The following is a 23702-nucleotide window of genomic DNA, read 5'->3' as shown; positions in this document are numbered from 1 at the left end:
TAGAGTGCCATGGCGTCCAAGCTCACAGTAACCTCCAACTGGTGGGCTCAAGCGGTCCTCTTGCCTCAGTTTTTCTATTTTTAGTAGAGACAGGGGTTTTGTTTTTGCTCAGGCTGGTCTGGAACTCATGAGCTCAAGCTATCCACCTGACTTGGCCTCCCAGAGTGCTAGGATTACAGGCGTGAGCCACCACACCAGCTGGGGGCCCAAACTCTTTTTTTTTTTTTTTTTTGTAGAGACAGAGTCTCACTGTACTGCCCTCGGGTAGAGTGCCGTGGCATCACACGGCTCACAGCAACCTCTAACTCTTGGGCTTACGGGATTCTCTTGCCTCAGACTCCCGAGCAGCTGGGACTACAGGGGCCCGCCACAACGCCCAGCTATTTTTTTGTTGCAGTTTGGCCGGGGCTGGGTCCGAACCCGCCACCCTCGGCATATGGGGCCGGTGCCCTACTCACTGAGCCACAGGCGCCGCCCAGGGGGCCCAAACTCTTAAACACTATATTACATATTGTCTCGCATCTTTAATATTCAGGGATGGTCTGAGTGTGGTGGCTCATGCCTGCAATCCTAGCACTTTGGGAGGCTGAGGAGTCTAGCTCTGTTGCCTTGAGTAGGCATCATCATAGCTCACTGCAACCTCAGACTCCTGTGCTCAAGCAATCCCCTTGACATAGTTTCCCATGTAGCTGGAACTACAGGCATCCCCACAATGTCCAGTTATTTTTAGAGACAACATCTCACTTTTGCTCAGGCTGGTCTCGAACTCCTGAGCTCAGGCTTCTTTCTCCTTTTAAAGCATACTTTTTTTTTTTTGGAGACAGAGTCTCACTATGTTGCCCTCGGTAAAGTGCTGTGAAGTCACAGCTCACAGCAACCTCAAACGCTTGGGCTTAAGTGATTTTCTTGCCTCAGCCTCTGAAGTAGCTGGGACTACAGGTGCCTGCCACAACGCCCAGCTATTTTTGGTCACAGTTGTCATTGTTGTTTAGCTGGCCCAGGCTGGGTTCCAACCCACCACCCTTGGTGTATGTGGCTGGCGCCATAACCACTGTGCTATGGACGCTGAGCCAATGACTTATTTTTAAATAAAATATGAACTTAATATCCGTGCATCATTCACTGACATAAGCACATCTCCAAACATGTTGATAAACAAATAAAGACAGAGACACACCCAAATAACAAACCACAGAGCCACCATTTTTCAAGGCCAAAATTTTCAAACAAACATACTGGCAAATATATTAGGATAACTTAACACAAGTACATAGACATATATATATAATCAGAATACAAAATGCCTGGCTCGGCGCCTGTAGCTCAGCGGCTAGGGCACCGGCCACATACACCAGACCTGGTGGGTTCGAATCCAGCCAGGGCCTGCTAAGCAACAAAGACAACTACAACCAAAAAATAGCCGGGCATTGTGGCAGGTGCCTGTAGTCCCAGCCACTTGGGAGGCTGACGCAAGAGAATCGCTTAAGCCCAAGAGTTTGAGGTTGCTGTGAGCTGTGACGCCATGACACTCTTCCAAGGGTGACAGCTTGAGACTTTGTCTCAAAAAATAAATAAAAGAATACAAAGTGCCGGGCGGCGCCTGTGGCTCAAGGAGTAGGGCGCTGGTCCCATATGCCAGAGGTGGCGGGTTCAAACCCAGCCCCGGCCAAAAACCAAAAAAAAAAAAAATACCCTTTGGGCAGCGCCTGTGGCTCAGTTGGTAAGGTGCCAGCCTCATATACCGAGGGTGGCGGATTCAAACCCGGCCCGGATGAACTGCAAACAAAAAATAGCTGGGCGTTGTGGCAGGCACCTCACCTGTAGTCCCAGCTACTCTGGTGGAGGCTGAGGCAGGAGAATCGCTTAAGCCCAGGAGTTGGAGGTTGCTGTGAGCTATGTGATGCCATGGCACTCTACTGAGGGCCATAAAGTGAGACTCTGTCTCTACAAAAAAAAGAAAAGAATACAAAGTGCCATGTAGACATATAACATAGGTGCTTATATACATATGCAAAAACACAGAACTCAATAAGAAACAGCCCAGACAGAAATAATGATCTATGAAACACACAATGACATTTGGTTGCAGTCCTGCCATAGTTCTGTGCAGACAAATCCAGCTTTCCAGAAGGGAACTATTGTTGAGGGAGGACAGATAGCTGGTGAACAGCTAACCACAGGTGAGAGCACACAATGACCCAACACATAACCAGAGAATTTGGTGCAACACTTTCAATAATTACAGCACAGCAAGTCTTCAAAAAACATAATAGGATAATGAGATCTCCAGATGCCAAAAGGAGTTGTTTTTGCAAGTTCACTGTGTAAAAACTACTTCTGGTGAGAAAAGTTAGCTTCTATCTCTAATTTGAAGAATCATCTACCTTCAGGTTTATAAAAAAAAAAAAATGTAATCATCATCTATTGTGCATCAGTATTTATAGCACTGAAGAGGTCCTGGACTAGAAAAGTGAGATTTAGATCTGGTTTTGGTCTCTTGAAATTTTACTTCTCTGTTATCAGATGACACCAGCTTCTATCTAGGAATCAAGTTGAACTGCTGGATCTATCAACTGCCTAAACATCTCTGTCTTTATGATCCCATCAGCCATTCACCCTTTCTATTAGAATGTCCAAATCTGAGCCCACTTGATTTTCAGGGAGTCTATAGATTTACACAGGCTTTCACAGACCCACTCCTGGGCTGGCATACAGGCTGGTGCTAAAGACTCAGGCCTTCTTTCCTCAGCCCACTTCGTCTTCAGCGGACTTCATCTTCAACCAGCCCACAGAGAAAGTGAAAAGCTGGAACTTTATATAAATGGAATAATAGGATAATGTGTTTTCTGACTTACATCACCTGAGATTATTAGTACAAAATGCCATTTTTTTGCTCTTACAACCCCCTGCAGCTATGATTATTCACACACAATGTCAAAAAACAAATCTGGACTCAGTAAGGACTTTATTTGAAAGGATCATCGCAAGGGAAGAAAAGAACTATTGTGATGGGGGAAGGAGGGTGTTGCAGTGGGGAGAATTCTCTTGAGTTCTGCAAGTGTCTCAAGGGTTAGTCAAAAAAGATTTTTCCTGGCTGAGCATGGCGGCTCACATCTGTTAGCACTCTGGGAGACTGGGGAGTTGGGGAGGGGGTTACTTGCACTCAGGAGTTTGAGACCAGCCTGAGCAAGAGTATTCTATTCTAAGAATAGAAAAACTGGCTCAGCGCCTATAGTTCAAGTGGCTAAGGCGCCAGCCACATACACCACAGCTGGCGGTTTCGAACCCAGCCCAGGCCTGCCAAACAACAGCTACAACCAGAAAAAAAAATAGCCAGGCGTTGTGGCAGGCACCTGCAGTCCCAGTTACTTGGGAGGCTGAAGCAAGTCAATCGCTTAAGCCCAGGAGTTGGAGGTTGCTGTGAGTTGTAATGTCACAGCACGCTACCCAGGGCAACAGCTTGAGGCTCTGTCTCAAAAAAAAAAAAATAGAAAAACTGAGGCAAGAGGATTGCGTGAGCCCAAGAGAAGTTGCTGTGAGCTATGATGACATCATGGCATTTTACCTAGGGCGACAGCTTAAGACTCTCTCAAAAAAAGGGGGGTGGGGGGCTCAGCACCCATAGCTCAGTGGTTATGGTGGCAGCCACATGCACAGGTGCTGGTGGGTTCAAACCTGGCCAGGGTCTGCTGAACAATAATAACAATAACAAAAAAACATAGCCGGGCGTTGTGGCGGGCGCCTGTAGTCCCAGCTGCTCGGGAGTCTGAGGCAAGAGAATCGCGTAAGCCCAAGAGTTGGAGGTTGCTGTGAGCCGTGTGACGCCACAGCACTCTACCCGAGGGCGGTACAGTGAGACTCTGTCTCTACAAAAAAAAAAAGAAATAACAAAAAAACAGCCAGGTTTTGTGATGGGCACCTGTAGTCCCAGCTATTGGAAGGCTGAGGCAAAACAATCACTTAAGCCCAAGAGTTTGAAGTTGCTATGAGCTGTGCACTGCAGCACTCTCCTGAGGCAATATAGTGAGACTCTGTCTCAAAAAAGGGGGGGGGGTTTCTTTCAATAGGGAGGAGTGAACATCAAGCTAGAAAAAACTGAGTATGAGGAGGTTGGGTGACCAAGAGTGATATGATGAAACAATAGTAATCAGAGAATGTTTAATCCTGAAGCCAACCTATTCTCAGGAGGGGACTGTTAAGGAGTTGTGCACTGGCTCAAGATGAGGGCAGGCCAAAATTCAGGCCGGGAGGGAAACAGGGAACCTTAACAAAAGTTTGTTCCAGCTGATCAGTGGGGACAAGAAGTTTATGAGGCAAAGAATTGGAATTTGGAGTCTGAGTCTGGGCTCATAGGCAAACAAAAAGATACCCGTGGCCAGGCATGGTGGCTCACGCCTGTAATTCTAGCACTCTGGGAAGCCGAGGTAGGTGGATTGAGCTCACAGGTTGGACACCAGCCCAGAGCCAGAGCAAGACCTCATCTCTGCTAAAAACAGAAAAAACTGGGTGGCACCTGTGGCTCAAAGGAGTAGGGTGCTGGCCCCATATGCCAGAAGTGGTGGGTTCAAACCCAGCCCCGGCCAAAAAAAAAAAATTTTTTTTTTTTTTGAAAAAACTGAGGCAAGAGAATCGCTTTAGCACCAGTTAGAGATTGCTGTGAGCTATCAACCCAGGGCGACAGCTTGAGACAGTCTTCAAAAAAAAAAAAGAAACAAGGGCAGCGCCTGTGGCTCAAAGAGTAGGGCGCCGGCCCCATATACGGGGGTGGTGGGTTCAAACCCAGCCCCGGTCAAAACTGCAAAAAAAAATGATATCCATGAGTTTTATCTAAGACATACAGGCAAGGGTATTTTTTTGTAGTATGCCGTGTTCCAGAATACAAAAGGACGCTGGTCACGGTGGCTCATATCTGTCACCATAGCACTCTGGAGGCCGAGAGGGGTGGATTGCCTGAGCTTACAGGTTCGAGACCAGCCTCAGCAAAAACGAGACACACACACACACACCCCGCTCTAAAAATAGACAGGCGTCGTGGCGGGTGCCTGTAGTCCCAGTTACTCGGGAGGTTGAGCCCAAGAGTTTGTTGAGGCAAAAGAATCGCTTGAGCCCAAGAGCTACGACCTCACAGCACTCTGCCGAAGGTGACGAAGTGCACTCTGTCTGCAAAAGAAAAGGGGGTGGGGAGAAGAGACAGAAGGAAAGGAAAGGAAGAAGAAAGGGGGGGAGGGGAGAGGAGGAAAAGAAAAAAAGAAAACTTAGCGGGCGTTGTGGCGGGCGCCTGTATTTCCAGCTACGCGAGGAGGCTGAGGCAAGAGGATCGCCTGAGCCTAGGAATTTGACGACATGGCAGTCTAGCCTGGGCAAGAGAGTGAGACTAAAACCCCATTTTTCAGGTGAGTTTTTCCATCATCGCCGGCATCCCTCTGAGAAAATGAAAATCTAACTTCTCTAGGTTCCTCCAGTTCCACCCGGTAAAAATCCCAACTTCAACGGACCAACCACTGCAATCTCTTAACACAGGAACTAGTTCCCGGTGATCTCGCGAGAGTTGGTTTCCGCAGATCATGTGATAGCCTAAGATGGCGGTGCCCAGCGAGGCGGAGGAATATGCTGTAGTTTACCTTGTAGTGAGCGGTATCCCCTCTGGCTTGCGCTCAGCCCAGTTACGGAGCTACTTCAGCCAGTTCCGGGAACATAGAGGCGGTGGCTTCCTCTGTTTCCACTACCGTCATCGCCCAGAACGAACCCCTTCCCAGGCCGTTCCTGACTCCGGCGCAACTAATATCGACCCTGCCGCAGACCGCCAACTTCTCGCCCAGACTTTGGCCGCAGATGCCCGGGCTCTCCCCACTAGAGACTCTGCTTCCATCCAGACTCATACCTGCTGCTGCGTCATCTCAATACGGGGGTTGTCTCAAGCCCAGAGGTTTCTTCGTATGTACTCGGGCCGCCGGTGGCTGGATTCTCAGGGGACTTGGCTGCCGGGTCGATGTCTCATCCGCAGACTTCGACTACCTACTGAGGCATCAGGTACCTGTGAGGAAAGTTAACAGATTGAGTCTACGGGTACTGGAACAGAGGCATCTTTCCTGAGGGGTGGTGAGGATAAGTCAGGCTTCTGATTACTGATTTCTGGATAGACCTTCAGGCTCAACTTGCACGTTAGTTTAGAGCAGGGAGGGAAAAATAATGCCAGAGAGACCTATATAGATGATCGTACATTTTATTAGGTCTCATCTAAGATGCTTTCCTCTATAGGAGGGGTTGATTTTGCCCTGACAAGGGAAGGAAAAGAGATCAGGTTTCTAACCCTCCTTTGTCTTTCTCTCCTACACTCTGTATATGCTCCGCCCCCCCGCAACCCCGCCCCTAGTCCTCTGGGCAAGGGGCAGGTAAAGAGATAGTTTCTTTTATCTGGACCGCTCCCACTTTCAGGGGAAATCACTTTGATGGGGAGATCAGAAACACAGTTCAGAGCCCTCCAATTCATTCATTTAACAGATGCTTATATTGCTAGACCTAGTGTGACTCTAGCTGGGTATGCAAACAACAATCGGACACAATCTGTGCCCAGGTTTCACAAAGGAAGACATTTAAAAAAAGGTAATCACGGCTAGATGTGGTGGATCATGCTTGTAATCCTAGCTCTCTAGGAGGCTGAAGCAGGTTGATCACTTGAGCTTAAGATTTGGAGACCAGCCCAAGCAAGAGACTCCATCTCTATTAAAAATATAAAAATTAGCCTGGCATTGGGTTGGGTGCCTGTAGTCCCAGCTACTTGGGAGGCTGAGGCAAGAGAATTGCTGAAGCCCAAGAGTTTGAGGTTGCTATGAGCTGTGATGCCACGGCACTCTACTGAGGGCGACATACCGAGACTCTGTGTCTCAAAAAAAAAAAATCCATTCTTTTCTCTTCTTCCCAAGGTTTGGGTTCCTTTCCCTTTAAAACCCGAAAGGAGCTGCAGAGTCGAAAGGCAGAGAATGAAGCCTTCTCCTTGACTGACCTGAGGCAACTGCCAGAACTGAACCCACCAGTGCTGATGCCCAATGGGAATGTGGGGACACCCTTGCGGGTCTTTCTAGATTTGATTCGGGCTTGCCGTCTACCACCTCGGATCATCACACAGCTGCAACTCCAGTTCCCTAAGACAGGTTCTTCTCGGCGCTATGGCAACGTGCCCTTCAAGTACGAGGACTCAGAGACTGTAGAGCAAGAAGAGTTGGTGTACACAACTGAGGGTGAGGAAATACCCCAGGCAACCTACCTGGCAGATATACCAGCCAGCCCCTGTGGAGAGCCTGAGGAAGAAGCGGGAAAGGAGGAGGAAGAAGAGTCTCACTCAGATGATGTGAGTACAGCGTGCTGCCTTATATAGCAGTTACATCTATTTTCTGACCTAGAGTAGGTGGATTGAACAGTAGCCTCTCTCTGCTCTATCAGTGAACTAGACATTTTGTGGCTGGGTGCAGTGGCTCACACCTATAATCCTAGCACTGTGGGAGACAGAGGCAGGTGGATTGCCTGAGCTCACAGGTTGGAGACCAGCCTGAGCAAGAGTGAGACCCTGGCTTGGTGCCTGTGGCTCAAGCGGCTAAGGCGCCAGCCACGTACACCTGAGCTGGCAGGTTCAAATCCAGCCCGGGCCTACCAAACAACAATGACTGCTGTAACCAAGAAATAGCCATTCATTGTGGCAGGCACATGTAATCCCAGCCACTTGGGAGGCAGGGGCAGGAGAATCGCTTGAGCCCAGGAGTTGGAGGTTGCTGTGAGCTGTGATGCTACAGCACTCTACCCAGGGTGACAGCATGAGGTTCTGTCTCAAAAAAAAAAAAAAGAGTGAGACCCTGTCTCTAAAAATAGCTGGGTAGGGTGGCACCTGTGGCTCAAAGGAGTAGGGCACCAGCCCCATATACTGGAGGTGGTGGGTTCAAACCCAGCCCCAGCCAAAAATGAATAAATAAATAAATAAATAAATAAAAATCGCTGGGCATTGTGCCGCTACTCAAGAGGCTGAAGCAAGAGAATTGCTTGAGCCTAAGAATTTGAGGTTGCTGTGAGTTATGACACCTCTATCAAGGGCAACAAAGTGAGACTCTGTCTCAAAAAAAGAAAAAAAAAAAAAAAGAAATAGGGGGCAGCACCTGTGGCTCAAAGGAGTAGGGTGCTGGCCCCATATGCCAGAGGTGGCGGGTTCAAACCCAGCCCTGACCAAAAAACTGCAAAAAAAAAAGAAGAAGAAATAGGGCAGCGCCTATGGCTCAAGGAGTAGGGCTCTGGCCCCATATACCAGGGGTGGTGGGTTCAAGCCCGGCCCCAGCCAAAACTGCAAATAAATAAATTAATTAATTTTTTAAAAAGAAAAGAAATAGACATTTTGTGGTTCCTTTTTCCAAAGTTTATTCATCTACAAAACAAATGAGGAATAATTTGTTGGGAAAACTTTTTTTAAATGTGTACTTTGGGTAAACGGTACCTTTCAAAGCTCCCAGCCGAGAGTTGCATTGCTAACACATCCTTAGTATGGCAGTATCCTGATTTTTCTCCAGCATCTGCTCTGTGATTCCTGAGGTCTCCTGAAGTTTCTAGCTAAGAATCAGACTGTCTTTCCATAATTTGTAAGCCAACGGCTAGTAGAGGATTCTAAAGCCATATTAAGACCCATTTTCTACTCTCAAAGAGTCTAGAATCTCTCCAAAGAGAATGAACCAGCATCTAGAGAGGCTGCATGGTGTGGTGACCTAGGTGTGCATGCTGGCTCTGGCTCTCTCTCTTGGAGTACTGTCATGGACAAATCACTTTTTACTGCTCTGAACTTTGGTTTCTTTTCTTCATCTATACAATGGGAATAATGGTACTTACGTATTTATCTCACAGGGTAGTTGGGATGATTGAAGGAGCTAAGTTCTGGGAAGGACCTGACACATAGTAGATGATAAGTGTTAGTTCCTGTCCTTTCTTTATGACAACATATATAGTCAGTATGTACTGATTAGCACTGAGAGTTCAGAGACTGGCAAGAGCTGTGGACCTAATAGTGAGGGACTTCACGGAGGCTGTAGGACTTGAGTGATGAGGAGGACTTAATCAAGTGGAGAAGAAAAAGATGTGGGAAAGGAGGGCAGATATTTCAGGCAGGAAACAACATGACCAGAAGCTTGGGGGGATAAGAGACTTGTGGGAAAAGGAGCAAACTATGTTGAGAAAAATCAGGGATGGAGAGGTGTGTTGGTCAAGGGCCAGAAAGTGCTGCTTCTCAGAGAAATGTGAAAGAATGGAGCAGAGCACCACTCTCACATGCCTCCTGTGCCCTGAGCTTCCCTTCCTCTGGGCATGAAGCTAGACAGGCAGATCACATCTGTCCACCTTCTCCCAGGACGATGACCGGGGTGAGGAGTGGGAGCGGCATGAAGCACTGCATGAGGATGTGACGAGGCAGGAGCGGACTACCGAGCGGCTCTTTGAGGAGGAGATCGAGCTCAAGTGGGAGAAGGGTGGCTCTGGCCTGGTGTTCTACACTGACGCCCAGTTCTGGCAGGAGGAAGAAGGAGGTAATGCTGGCTCAAGGGAAGGGGTTCTCTGTTACACACAGTGGATATCTGGCATTGAGCCCAAACAAAAGGCCAGGAGACAGGTTGAGACCAGTCAGCCTTTTTAGGAAAAGGGGATCAGCAGTGAGATGGAGAGAAAATTCCTCTGCCCTCCCCTGATTCTTAATCCTCCCAGAAGAGATCTAAAAATACAAATAAGCTGAGTGTGGTGGCTCATGCCTGTAATCCTAGCACTCTGGAAGGTTGAGGCAGGTGGATAGCCTGAGCTCATGAGTTTGAGACCAGCCTGAGCTAGAGTGAGACCTCTAAAAAAGTAGCTGGGCATTGTAGTGGGCGCCTGTAGTCCCACATACTTGGGAGGATGAGGCAAGAGAATCCCTTAAGCCCAAGAGTTTGAGGTTGCTGTGAGCTATGACGCCACAGCACTCTACCGAGGGTGACAAAATAAGACTGTCTCAAATATTAAAAATACAAAAAAAAGCCCCAAGTTCTGAAACTTGTATCTAACTCCAGATTTAGCTTTCAGTAGAACAGTCTTTAACCCACTCTGCTGTATGCTTTTATATCCCTGCAGACTTTGACGAACAGACAGCTGATGACTGGGATGTGGACATGAGTGTGTACTACGACAGAGGTACTGAGAAAGTGGTGGCAATACTAGGATTTGGAACTTGTTCCCTGGCCTTGCAGTGACACTTTGCCAGAGATGCTTAGCAGAGGCTGAAACAGGACCAGTTTCCTTGGGGTAGCCCACTGTGAAAGGGTTCCTCTCTTAAAATATCTGTAGTTGAGGACAGTAAGTGCTAGTTGTGGACAGCTTTTTTCCTGTCCTGGTGAAGGAGGAAGGCCACGTGGGAACAGCAATCAGGGAGTTCTGGATCTGAGGGGCAGGCCCTGGTAGAGTGGGATGGTCAAGAGCTCAGGCTCCGGTGAGAGTTTAGGTTTTGAAGTAAAAAATGCCCTGGGGGGCGGCGCCTGTGGCTCAGTGAGTAGGGCGCCGGCCCCATATGCCGAGGGTGGCGGGTTCAAACCCAGCCCCGGCCAAACTGCAACCAAAAATAGCCGGGCGTTGTGGCGGGCGCCTGTAGTCCCAGCTGCTCGGGAGGCTGAGGCAAGAGAATCGCGTAAGCCCAAGAGTTAGAGGTTGCTGTGAGCTGTGTGACGCCACGGCACTCTACCCAGGGCGGTACAGTGAGACTCGGTCTCTACAAAAAAAAAAAAAAAAATGCCCTGGGAGTGGGGAGAGAAGACCTGGGTCTTTAATCTTGTGTCACATTTGTTGGCTCTGTGACTTTTCTATACCACAATGTCCTTATCTGTAAGCTGGGGGAGGGCCACGGTTTCTACTTGTGACGAGCTTCCAGTCTAATGACAGATAACAGCACACCATGAAAATAAATAAGCAAATTTGTGGGAGTCCTAGAAACCTGATTCCCCCCGCTGCAAAGGATCCTTCCACAAACTGGGCTCTGGTTCCTCAGATGGTGGAGACAAAGATGCCCGAGACTCTGTCCAAATGCGTCTGGAACAACGACTCCGAGGTGGCCAGGAAGATGTTTCTGTCATCAGATGCCAAGTGGGCACCTTTGAGCGTCACACCAAGGTAAGTGAGCACTGTACCCAAACCACTGACCTTCTCTTTTCCTTTCTACCTCCACTCCTTCTCCTCCTCCCATCTAATCCCCCACTCCCAGCAGGAGCACCACTTCTTGAGTCTTATCTCTTCTCTCTACAGGGCATTGGACGGAAGGTGATGGAGCGTCAGGGCTGGGCTGAAGGCCAGGGCCTGGGCAGCAGATGCTCAGGGGTGCCTGAGGCCCTGGATGGTGATGGCCAGCACCCTAGATGCAAGCGTGGATTGGGGTGAGTATGGCTGACTGACTTAACCTGAGTGCCCAAGTCTCTCACCTGTGCCTTGGTTTCTCTCTTCCCACTGGTCTTGGGATGGGTGAACTTCAAAGCAGAGTTAGAAGAAGCAAAAAATGGATTTGGCACTTTTTTGTATGTTTTAGACCAAGCCCTAAGACTTAACAGGATCATTTATCCCCCTGGCTGCTAGCACTGCCTGTCAGTGGATAGATAAGGGGGCTAGAGAGCAAAGATCCAGATGTAAAGCTTGTGTCTATGGACAAACTAGATAATGCAGTAGCTACTTCCTTGTCTTTTCCCAACCCCTGTACTGGGGCTTGAGGGAACAGCCCTCATTGAGAGCCCTTTTTAAATCCAGGTACCATGGAGAGAAGCTGCAGCCATTTGGGCAACTGAAGAGACCCCGTGGAAGTGGCTTGGGCCTCATCTCCACCATCTATGATGAGCCTCTACCCCAGGACCAGGGGGAGTCACTGCTCCGCCGCCAGCCACCCACTAGCATGAAGTTTCGGACAGATATGGCCTTTGTGAGGAGTTCCAGTTGTGCCTCGGACAGCCCCTAAGGAGCCTGAATGACTGGATTGGGGGCCTCCATGGTCAGAATTACTGGGGGCTGCAGGAAAACTCTCTTCCTGGGCCTTACCTACACCAAAGCCTGGGATCAGCTGTCTTCAGAGTGCTTTGCTCTGAGCTTCCCTACAGATTCTCTACCTCAAGGGCATTTTTACAAAATCGTTGGATATTAGCACTTAATGGTCTCTCTTCATTGGCCTCCTAACCCTAGCCCCTACTGCCTACCACAGCACCTTGAAAAACTTGGACTGGGTGAGCTTATCAGCACAGTCTTCCTTGGGGAGTCTGAAGGGGGTTACCATGAGGGCCAGAAAGGGGAGCAAGGGGCAAGAGGAGAGCATTTGTGGTGCTCAGAGGAAAACAGGGTCTTGGGGCGGGCCCCTCACCCTCACCAGTGGAGACCGAGAATCACAGAGTCCGCAGAGGTGGCCCGGGTCTGCCACGTAAGAGAAGAATAAAGAAGTTTACTACTGGATTTCCCTTTCTCTCCTTATTCGAGCCTGAAAGAAGATCGGGGAAGTCCCGAGAGTTTTCCCTGCAGGGCCCCCACGTTCGAACAGTCCCCAAAAGGAGAAACGCGGTTGTGTCACCACGCCCCTTGGCGCTGAGGGCGGGACTTCCTCTAGAGCTTGCCGTTTCCGGCGTCGTCCGGAAGTCAAGAGCAGGTCCCTCCGTATCCGCCTGTAGTTTCCCTTGCGTAGCGCGGGTCGGGGCTGTTCCTCCTTTGGCGATCCCCGGTACCGCCGCTGGCATCCGACGAAGTGCACGTCGGAGGTCCCCCGCCCCCAGTCTTATCCCCCGCGTGGCTGTCCGTCCTGTTTTCCCGCTGACTTGCTGCGCTTCGGGGAGCGTTCTGCCCATGGCTGCAGCCGCCCTGGCCACGGCCTTTGGGCAGGTGGTGATCGGCCCGCCGGGTTCGGGGAAGACGACGTATTGTCTGGGTATGAGTGAGTTCCTGAGCGCGCTAGGCCGGCAAGTGGCGGTTGTGAACTTGGACCCGGCCAACGATGGGCTGCCGTACGAATGCGCGGTGGACGTAGGCGAGCTGGTGGGGCTGGGAGATGTGATGGACGCGTTGCGGCTAGGGCCCAACGGTGGCCTGCTCTACTGCATGGAGTACCTGGAAGCCAACCTGGACTGGCTGCGTGCCAAGCTCGACCCCCTTCGCGGCCACTACTTCCTCTTCGACTGCCCAGGCCAAGTAGAGCTCTGCACGCATCACGGCGCCCTGCGTAGCATCTTCTCCCAAATGACGCAGTGGGACCTCAGGGTGCGTCTCGGGATGGGCAGGCCTAATTTGAATACGGAGGAACTAAGACAGGGAGGACAGATGTCACACAAAGAGGTAGGGGCAGAGATGCTTTGGAGTAAAACAGATGTGAGTTTGAATTCTGGCTGTGCCACTGACTCGCTGTGTGGTCTGGGTAATCCAGTTTATTTCTCTGAACCTCAGTTTTCTCATTTGTGAAATGGATTTGTTAGTAGCCAACTTAAGATTTTTTGAAAAATAGAAAGGATTATGTAGACAGTGGCATGGAGGTGATGGTAGTAAGTTGGTGAGCAATAATAAATGAAGGAATGGAGTCATGCAGTGTGATTAGACCCTTTTGTCCACCAGAAGGCTCAGTGCAGTGCATCTTGTAAGAAATAACTTCAGGGTGGCGCCCGTGGCTCAAAGGGTTAGGGCGCCAGCCCCATATGCCAGAGGTGGCGGGTTCAAACCCAGCCCTGGCCAAAAACTGCAAAAACAAAAAAAGAAAGAAAGAAATGAAACTATATGTTTCCTGAAAGAAGAAAACGAATGTGGCTAATTAGAACAGAAGCAGGTAGAGACTAATGGGGAAGGCTTACACTCAAGTCTATTCCCCATTCTGGGAGGGAGACATAGGCCCCAATGTGTCCTGCTTCCCCAGGTCACTATCAACCTGTCTCTTTCTTCTCTCCCAGCTGACTGCTGTCCACCTGGTGGATTCTCACTACTGCACAGACCCAGGCAAGTTTATTTCAGTACTGTGCACCTCCCTCGCCACCATGCTGCACGTGGAGCTGCCACATGTCAACCTCCTTTCCAAGATGGATCTCATTGAGCACTATGGGAAGCTGGGTAAGAGCTCCTGTTCTAGGCAGGGAAGGAGTAAAAGGACAGCAGATAGGGCCAGAGGGAACCAGAGATCTCAGGTGAAGAAAGTTTCCCCTGGACCATGCATGGTGTGGTGATAGCCATAGGCAGGTTATGACCCCTGTCCATTTATTTTGTGCCACTCTGTGCCAGATACAGTTGTAGATTTTAGAGACAAAGGAGCTACAGTGGGAGATATGTATTACAAAGGAATTAAAACAAGGCGATGTGATGGCACATGGCTAGGTGAGAGTGAGCAGTGCCTCACTGCTCTGAGGCAATGGTATCTGTACTGAAACCTGAATAGCAAGAAAGAGCCAGCCAAGGGAGAACTGTTTCTAGGAAGAGGGATCGGTAGGCCTTATCTTAGTCAGTCTGTGCTGCTATGATAAGAATATCATTAAAAATATATATATATTTTATATATATATATATACACACACATCATAAACAACAAACTATTTTTTTGTTTTTTTTTTTTTGAGATAGAATCTCGCTTTCTTGCCCCTGGTAGAGTGCCATGGTGTCATAGCTCACAGCAACCTCAGACTCTTGGGCTCAAGAGATCCTCTTGCCTTAGCCTCCCAAGTAGCTGGGACTACAGGTGTCTACCACAACACTTGGCTATTTTTTAGAGACAGAGATTTGCTCTTGCTCAGGCTGGGCTTGAACTCATGAGCTTGAGTAATCCACCCGCTTCAGCCTCCCAGAGCGCTGGGATTATAGGCCTGGCCCCCAACAAATGTTTATTTCTCACATTTGTGGAGGCTGGGAAGTCTTAAGAACAAGGCACTGGCAGATCTAGTGATAAGAGCCTGCTCCTGGCTTCTAGACTTCTGTCCTCACAGAAAAAGACCTTTGTTTAAGCCTATGGTAGAGAGAGAGTGGGAGGCCAGGCACAAGGTAGGGAAGTCTGTGGGAGAACTGGGCTGATGTAAGTCAGGGGAGTTGCCTAGGGCCCCAAAACCAGCATTTTTTTTTTTTTTTTTTCCAAATTAGAGCTTTTCTGAGCTGGGGAGCATCATTCACTGAATAGCATCTCTAATCACAAAAGAACTTAGAGAAGCTTAAAATGACTGGCACCTGAACAGCACAGCAGGTTGAAGTTTTCTGGGCAGAAATGGCCAGTGTAGGAAGGCCCACCTTCCTCCTTCTAGTGCAGTGGTTCTCAACCTTCCTAATGCCGCAGTGTATTTTCTTTGTTGAAAAGGGGTCGAGACCCACAGGTTGAGAACCGCTGTTCTAGTGGGAAGTTCTTTATAAAACTCAATCAGGGACCTCAGAATCATCTTATGGTTTTTTCTTTAATTTTTTTTTCTTTTTTTTTTTTGAGACAGAGTCTCACTATGTCGCCCTCGGTAGAGTGCCATAGCGTCACAACTCACAGCAACCTCAAACTCTTGGGCTTAAGCGATTTTCTTTCCTCAGCCTCCCAAGTAGCTGGGACTACAGGCGCCTATCACAATACCTGGCTATTTTGTTGTTGTTATTGTCATTTTTATTTAGCAGGCCCTGGTGTGTGTGGTTGGCACTCTAACCACTGTGCTATGGGCACTGAGCCATATTGTGGTTTTTCATTTTACATTAAGAAGGAACTGACCTAGAAAAGGAAAATGATTTACTCAAGAGGCCAACCTGCTAGAATGTAGCATTTATTCAATTTAATCAAGATTTAGAGGGTCTTCCAATATGTGTTCCAGGTACTGGGGTACCTGACTTACCTGACTGTTAAGTTCCACAAGGTCACCATGCACAGTGCTTGGTATATGTTCAATATCATTATTTACCATTGATCAAGCACTTTTCTGCACCAGGCACTAAAGGTTATAGCTTTTAATCTTCACAACAGATGCATGAGGTGGATACCTGCCCATATAGTTACTAAGTGGCAGAGCCAGCAGGTAAAGGCAACTTTTTTTCTTCTTAGTAACAAATATTTGAGTGAATGCAAACAAAGAAAAAAAGAAAATATTGTCCCAGTCCTCAGGTATTTAGCCTGATGCCAGCTGCTCCTAAATACTGGTTTTTCTCCTTAGCCTTCAACTTGGACTACTACACAGAGGTCCTGGACCTCTCTTACCTACTTGATCACCTGGCATCTGACCCTTTCTTCCGCCACTACCGCCAACTCAATGAAAAACTGGTGCAGCTCATTGAAGATTATAGCCTGGTCTCCTTCATCCCTCTGAACATCCAGGTACAGGGAACTAAGAGTCCTCTTTCATTTGGCTCTGAGTTCTAACCATGTCTGGGACTCACCAAGCTAAGGAAATCTTGAGATCCTACGATGGTATTTTTTCTGTATCTATCATTGGATTCCCTTGGTTTCAGGCCCAGAGGATTTGGTAGGAAGGATTCCAATAAAAATGGGTGGCACCTGTGGCTCAGTGAGTAGGGCGCCAACCCCATATACTGAGGGTGGCGGGTTCAAATCCGGCCCGGCCAAGCTGCAACGAAAAAATAGCCGGACGTTCTGGTGGGCACCTGTAGTCCCAGCTACTTGGGAGTCTGAGGCAAGAGAATCGCCTAAGCCCATAGAGCTGGAGGTTGCTGTGAGCTGTGATGCCACAGTACTCTACCTAGGGTGATAGAGTGAGACTGTCTCTAAAAAAAAAAAGGGGGTGGTGCCTGTGGCTCAGTGAGTAGGGCGCCGGCCCCATATATCAAGGGTGGCGGGTTCAAACGCAGCCCCTGCTGAACTGCAACAAAAAAATAGCTGGGCGTTGTGGCGGGTGCCTGTAGTCCCAGCTGCTCTGGAGGCTGAGGCAGGAGAATCGCTGAAGCCCAAGAGCTGGAGGTTGCTGTGAATCCTGTGACGTCACGGCACTCTACTGAGGGTGGTAAAGTGAGACTCTGTCTCTACAAAAAAAAAATGGTAGACTGAACTTTTGCGGTATCTGTTCTGTACTGTTAGTTGTTCTATACCCGTTTCCTCCTCAGTGAAAATGGGTGAGTTCAGAAAGTCATCAGCAAAGAACTTGACCAGGAATAGAGACAGGTCTCTTAGGACCATTCAACTGGGCAACTGCCTGTTGACTTTGCAAAGTGCTACCTAATCCCTGTGCCTCTCACCTCACATACTGCAAAGATAACCTGGGAAACACACAGGTGCATATTAGGTTATTTTCTGCAGCAGGAAAACTTTAACTGGTCTCTCCTTTTTTTTTTTTTTTGAGACAGAGTCTCAAGCTGTCACCCTGGGTAGAGTGCTGTGGTGTCACAGCTCACAGCAACCTCTAACTTTTGGGCTTGTGATTCTCTTGCCTTAGCCTTCCGAGTAGCTGGGACTACAGGCGCCCACCACAACGCCCAGCCATTTTTTGGTTGTAGTTGTCATTGTTGTTTGGTGGGCCCGAGCTGGATTTGAACCCACCAGCTCTGGTGTGTGGTGGTGCCCTAGCTGCTTGAGCTACAGGTGCTGAGCCAGATCTCTCCCTTTCTAATGCTATGCTTTTCTCCTCTAATAGGAAGTGAACTCCATAATTTTGATCATAACAACTACTACTTATGGCTCTGCACCCATATCACAGTGGTTACAGCACCAGCCACATGCACCAAGGCTGGCAGGTTCCAGCCCAGGCCAGCTAAACAACAATGACAACTGCAACAAGAAAATAACCAGGCGTTGTGGCAAGCACCTATAGTCCCAGCTACTTGGGAGGCTGAGGCAAGAAAATCGCTTAAGCCCAAGAGTTTAAGGTTGCTATGAGCTGGGACACCACGGCACTCTACCGAGGATGACATAATGAGATTCTGTCTCAAAAAAAAAAAAAAAAAATACTACTAATTTATTGCTTTCTTTGCTGGACACTGCACTAAGGACTGTACATGCATTATTTTGATTTGTCCTTCCCACTGTGCGTATGGACTGTTTATATGTGGATGAGGAAGTACTAATAGGTTAAATAACATGCATATTTTTTGGTTGCCTACTTAAGAGTAGTACTGTGCCAAGCATTGACAAATGAGTCCCTGAACTTTAGAGGTACTTGGTCAAGTAGGTGAGGCAGATACATTAATAGGCATTTATAAGAGGGTAGAAATACTCTGTGTAAGAACATGTACAGTAGGGATAAACCCAGGGGATTGTGGGTGTGCATAGAAGAGCTTATCTAGTCTAATCTAGGTGGGTTGGTTTCAGGAAAGATGGGATTTAGCCAGGCCTCTGGAGACCTGTAGAACTCCAGGCCAAGGAAGCTACATTTATAGAGGCAGCATGAAGGAGGCTGTAATTAGAGATTGGAAGCAGTTGGACACACCTGTTTCATTCATGCGTGTTTCCTTCCTCATTGCACAGGACAAGGAGAGCATTCAGCGAGTCCTGCAGGCTGTGGATAAAGCCAATGGCTACTGCTTTGGGGTCCAAGAGCAGCGAAGCCTGGAGGCCATGATGTCCGCCGCAGTGGGAGCAGACTTCCATTTCTCCTCGTATCCTTGCTCTCTAGCCTAAACCTGCTTCCTGGTCCTAACAAGGAGGGTGACACATAGGGCTCAGGAATGGCTATAAAAAGTACAGTGACTACCTTTATGGATGACTAGACTTTATATTGACCAGCTGGGCTCCCAGTCTTTCATCTGCAAAGGCTAGATGCCTTCAGGGTGGGACATACTGACGAGAGGATGTTGATCAGCAGGAGCAACAAGTACAGAGGTCCAGGAATAAGAGGGCATTGGTCATTTAGGAGGGATGCAAGAGGTTCAGTTTGGTGTGTTGCGTATAAAAGGCTGTGGAGACAGTAGGCAGGGCCCTGTTAAGGACTGTGGACTTCAGCTCATGGGTGGGCAGTGGGAACCAGTGGTCAGGGAGTACTGTTGAGTAGTGTATAATGTAGTCAGATTTTAGAAAAGCCTCTGCAAGTGTGGAAAGTGCATGCAAATGATATAATTGGGGGCAGGAGAGTTTCTTACTCTTACTGGATGAGAAGGGATGAAACATTTGTAGTAAGAATATGCAAGAATGGTGTGGATGGGAAAAATTTTAAGGAGATGAACTATAGAGTCAGCAACTGAATTGTTACGGGATAGATGTAGATGGAGCAGAATTTAGCCTCTTTGGTCTCTGGCTTAGACAATGGGGTGGGTGGTTATGGTAGTCACAGGTACACAAAGAGGAGGGTGTATGTTTGTAAAATGGATGGGAGCCTGTAGATAGGATGTGTTCAAGGGGGCCGTAGAACACCCAGGGCTGTGCAGGCAGCAGCTAGATCCTTTGGAGCTGGGTTAGTGAGCAGAGAGGGTTGGAACCAGGTAATGGCTGAGGTCAGATCACAGAGGCCATGTGCTAGGCAGGACAAATGATTCAAAGAATTTACAAGGGTATTTTTAACCTTAATGGACCATCGTTCCCCTTAAGGTACAAGTTCCTTCTATGTATAAGAGAATAGGGATTGGTACAAAAAAGGAAGTGGTCAGCACTGTTGAGGGGTGGGTGGATAAGGACAGCTTCACATGGAGGCATGGTGTTTGAGTTGCATCATCTCAAAGTGAGGGTTAGCTAGGCTGCAGAAGAGGGAAAGGGAATTGGGCGGCACCTGTGGCTCAAGGAGTAGGGCGCCGGTCCCATAGGCCAGAGGTGGCGGATTCAAACCCAGCCCCGGCCAAAATAAATAAATAAATAAATAAAAGAGGGAAAGGGAATTGAATCATAGAGAATAGTATGCTGGGGGTGATGGCTCACATCTTTAATACTAGCACTTCAGGAGGCTGACGCAGGTAGATTGCTTCAGCTCAGGAGTTCGAGACCAGCATGAGCAATAACAAGACCCCATTACTACTAAAAATAGAAAAACTAGCCGGGTATTGTGGGTGCCCGTAGTCCCAGCTACTCAGGAGGCACTCTACCTAAGGCGACAAAAAAAAAACAAAATAGAGAAAGAATAGTATATGCCGGGCGGCACCTGTGGCTCAGTGAGTAGGGCGCCGGCCCCATATACCGAGGATGGCGGGTTCAAACCCAGCCCTGGCCAAACTGCAACACCAACAAAAAAAAAATAGCTGGGCGTTGTGGTGGGCGCCTGTAATCCCAGCTACTCAGGAGGCTGAGGCAAGAGAATCATGTAAACTCAAGAGCTGGAGGTTGCGTGAGCTGTGACACCACGGCACTCTATTGAGGGAAACAAAGTGAGACTCTGTCTCTTAAAAAAAAAAAAAGAATAGTATATGCAAAGGTATGAAAGTTCAAAGTTGAGACAGGTTTGGTTGTTGAGACAAGTTTGTTAAATCTTCAATTTTAACAGTGAACCTCAAATTCAAACCTTCACAGGAGGCAACACTTCTAGACCTTGTTAGTGATTTTATTTTCATGGTGTTTATTTATGATTTTGTTGTGTTTTTGGCAAGTATTAACTAGTTTTCCATTTATAGAAGTAATTAAAAGTTTACTTCAAAAAGAAGTTATTAGGCCAGGCGTGGTGGCTCACACCTGTAATCCTAAGCCTAGGAGGCTGAGGTGCGAGGATCCCTTGAGCTCAGAAGTTTGAGATCAACCTGAGCAAGATCCAATCTCTACTAAAAATAGAAAAATTAGCCGGGCACTATGGCAGGCACCTGTAGTCCCAGCTACTTAGGAGGCTGAGGCAAGAAGACTGCTTGACCCCAGGAATTTGATGTTGCTATGAGCTAGGCTGTCGCCATGGTACTCTAGCCTGGGACAACAGAGTGAGACTGTCTCAAAAAAAAAAAAAATTATCTATACAAAGTAAGTTGTTTAAAGAAAAATATTAAGTATATAATATGACAGTTGGAGGTAGGATGTCATGACTTTTGGGCAGGGCAGGGCTTCTGACTGGGAAGCAGTAATAGCGCCATACTGATAGGCTGGTAGAATGCAGGGTTTCATGTGCCCTGCTCAGGGATGGCTCCAGGCCCAAGACAGACAAGACAGATTCCATTGATCCTGAGTGTTCCTTCAGACTGACTTGCACAGAAACAAGTCAGTATCTTCTAAGGAAAAGTGAACTGTAGGCACTGTGCCCATAGCTCAGTGGTTAGGGTGCTGGCCACATGCACCGGGGCTGTGGGTTCCAATCTGGCCTGCTAAACAACAGTGACAACAATAACAAAAAAAATTGCCAGGTGTTGTTGTGGGCGCCTGTAGTCCCAGCCAGTAGGAAGCTGAGGCAAGAGAATCACTTAAGCCCAGGAGTTTGAGGTTGCTGTGAGCTGTGATGCTACAGCACTTTACTGAGGGTGACATAGTGAGACTCTGCATCAAGAAAAGAAACAAAAGTGAACAGTAGTGGGCATAGGTTCAGAAAGAGTCAGGTGGGTGAAGGGTGAAATGATTTTTTTTTTAATCTCAGTCTTAAAATTATTCTTCAAAGATATGTGAAATGATTTTTGATTGATGAATCCATGAGGAATGGCAAAGAAAGGTCTGTAACCTGAACATCATTTGGTGGGCTAAGTACTCCACTTGCGGTGTTTTGTTTTTTTTTGTTGTTGTTGTTGGAGACAAAGTCTCAAGCTGTCCTCATTATAGTTCGCAGCAACCTCCAACTCTTAGGCTCAAGCGATTCTCTTGCCTCAGCCTTCTGAGTAGATGGGACTACAGGCGCCTGTCCCAGCGCCCAGCTATTTTTTGTTGCAGTTGTCGCTTTAGCTGGCCCAGGTCAGGTTCGAACTGCCCAGCCTTGCTGTATGTGGCTGGCGCTGTAACCACTGTGCTATGGATGCCGAGCCCGGTTATTTCTTTTTTTAAAGACAGGGTCTCACTCTTACTCAGGCTGGTCTTGAGCTTAGGCAATCCACCTGCCTTGGCCTCCCAAAGTGCTGGGATTACAGGTGTGAGCCACTGCGCCCAGCCTCAGTTTTTGTATCTTTAATAGAGACTGGGGGTCTCACTCTGTCTGGCTCAGGCTGGTCTCGAAATCGTGAACTTGAGCAGTCCACCTGCCTCGGCCTCCCAGAGTGCTATAATACAGGTATGAGCTACTGTGCCTCGCCACTTGCAGTGTCTTAATCCTCATTCCAACAGGCCTAAGGTCCCTCTCCCAGGAAGAACAGTCCAAACCTAGGTCTCCCTGGGTATGCATCTCAATTTCTGACATTGGAGTCATCTAGTAGCACAGTGATGGTATCCTAACATGGCCAGTGTAGCTTTGTCCAACCTCCATCTCCTAGTTAGACCTCAGATGCAAACATCAGGCTGGCCGGCCTCACAGGGCTCCATCCACGGTGTTACTGGCTTTTCCTTTGTGAATCTGATTTGTCCTTCCAGCTCCATTTTCCTGCTGTCCCAGAAAGAGAGAGGAGGCACTCTATGACCCAAGAAGAAATTTTTCATTTTATTTTTTTTGAGACAGAGTCTCACTTTGTCACTCTTGGTAGAGTGCCTCCCAAGTAGTTGGGACTATAGGTGCCCACCACAAAGCCTGGTTATTTTTAGAGATGAGTTCTGTATCTGGTTCAGGCTAGTCTCGAACCTATAATCTCAGGCAATCCACCTGCCTCAGTCTCCCAGAGTACTAAGATTTTACAGGCGTGAGCCACCACGCCCAGCCAAAATTTTTCATTTTTTTAAGCTTCCCCCTCTTTGCAGAAAAAGAGAGGTTACAGCATTAATTGAGCACCTACTGTGTGCCAGGTCCTTGCTAGACAGTTGATATTCATTTGTCTCATTTGATTCTCACAACAGTTCCCAAGATGTTTTATAGATGAGAAAAGGGAAGTGGCAGATTCAGGATTTAAACCCCTTGGTCTGGCTCCAGACCATGTGCCATAACAAAGGTGGAAGGTTAGCACTTTACTGGTTCTTGAATCCTCAGCAATGTGAGGAAGAAGCAACTAGAGGAGCATTTGGGTCTGGGTGCTTTTAAAGACTTCTCATACCCAATCGGTTCCTGTTGTCTAAGACCTAAAGCTATAATTAGGAGGAAGAGAGAGGGATGGAAGGAATTTGCCAGACATGGTTGGAGGGGTAGCATCAATAGCGGTCAGATCCTGTCCAGACCTGTTCTCCATCCTCTGCCTATGCTATCTGCCTTAACGCATCCTCCCTCAGCACACTGGGCATCCAGGAGAAGTACTTGGCACCCTCGGACCAGTCAGTGGAGCAGGAAGCCATGCAGCTATAGCAGCAGCTGGGCCGTGGAGAGCAGGATGCATAACCCAGCTATGGAGAAAGTGGAGCCTCCTGGTAAGCACTGGACAGCTCAGCAAGCTGCAGACCCAGGAGCAAGTCCAGCAAGAGCTGAGAGGCTGGCAAGAGGTTACCTAGCTCTGCAAAAGGACTTCTGGTCAAAAACACAGACGTGGCACCAAGCAGAGCACCCACCACACACTCAGTGGTGCTCATGCCATCAGGATGTTGAGCACTGGTTCCATTCAGACTGTGATGGAATGCACTACAGTACAAGACTTTCCTTTCTACTTTTTGTGGCTTCCAAACTTTTCTTCAGTCCTCCAGGCGCAGGCAGTTGGGGCAGAACAAGGGAATTTCCCCTTGCAAGAGTCCTGTTTCTTCATCTAGATCAGTGCTTCCCCAAAGCACAGGGTCCATCACAAGTAGAGGATGGACACTCAGTCTCTGCTGGTACATTTTTGTTAATCTTCAGTTTTTATTTTTTAGAAATGATCTTGCTGGCTTGGTA

The 23702-nt window shown here is 48.2% G+C and overlaps 2 protein-coding genes across 3 annotated transcripts; both read left to right on the top strand.

Moving 5' to 3' along the window:
* Nucleotides 1-5550: 5550 nt before the first annotated feature.
* GPATCH3 (G-patch domain containing 3) lies at nt 5551-12476 on the top strand. Its single transcript, XM_053577052.1, has 7 exons — nt 5551-6030; nt 6924-7348; nt 9377-9551; nt 10126-10185; nt 11033-11154; nt 11287-11414; nt 11779-12476. Exons 1-7 carry the CDS (start codon nt 5580-5582, stop codon nt 11981-11983), a joined length of 1566 nt encoding a protein of 521 aa, XP_053433027.1. The 5' UTR covers nt 5551-5579; the 3' UTR covers nt 11984-12476.
* Nucleotides 12477-12662: 186 nt separating this feature from the next.
* On the top strand, nt 12663-23481 carry GPN2 (GPN-loop GTPase 2). 2 transcript variants are annotated; one of them, XM_053577083.1, is made up of 5 exons: nt 12663-13338; nt 13941-14097; nt 16149-16309; nt 18410-18540; nt 23114-23481. In XM_053577083.1, the coding sequence occupies exons 1-5, from the start codon at nt 12853-12855 to the stop codon at nt 23184-23186; spliced, it is 1008 nt and encodes a 335-aa protein (XP_053433058.1). In that variant the 5' UTR covers nt 12663-12852; the 3' UTR covers nt 23187-23481. The 2 variants fall into 2 exon arrangements, with proteins under 2 accessions (XP_053433058.1, XP_053433059.1); XM_053577084.1 differs by having other exon boundaries at nt 12672-13263.
* The last annotated feature ends 221 nt before the right edge of the window (nt 23482-23702 follow it).

Source organism: Nycticebus coucang, chromosome 22 (assembly GCF_027406575.1).
Source record: "Nycticebus coucang isolate mNycCou1 chromosome 22, mNycCou1.pri, whole genome shotgun sequence".
Taxonomy (NCBI): domain Eukaryota; kingdom Metazoa; phylum Chordata; class Mammalia; order Primates; family Lorisidae; genus Nycticebus; species Nycticebus coucang.
This window is presented reverse-complemented; position numbering and strand designations above follow the sequence as displayed.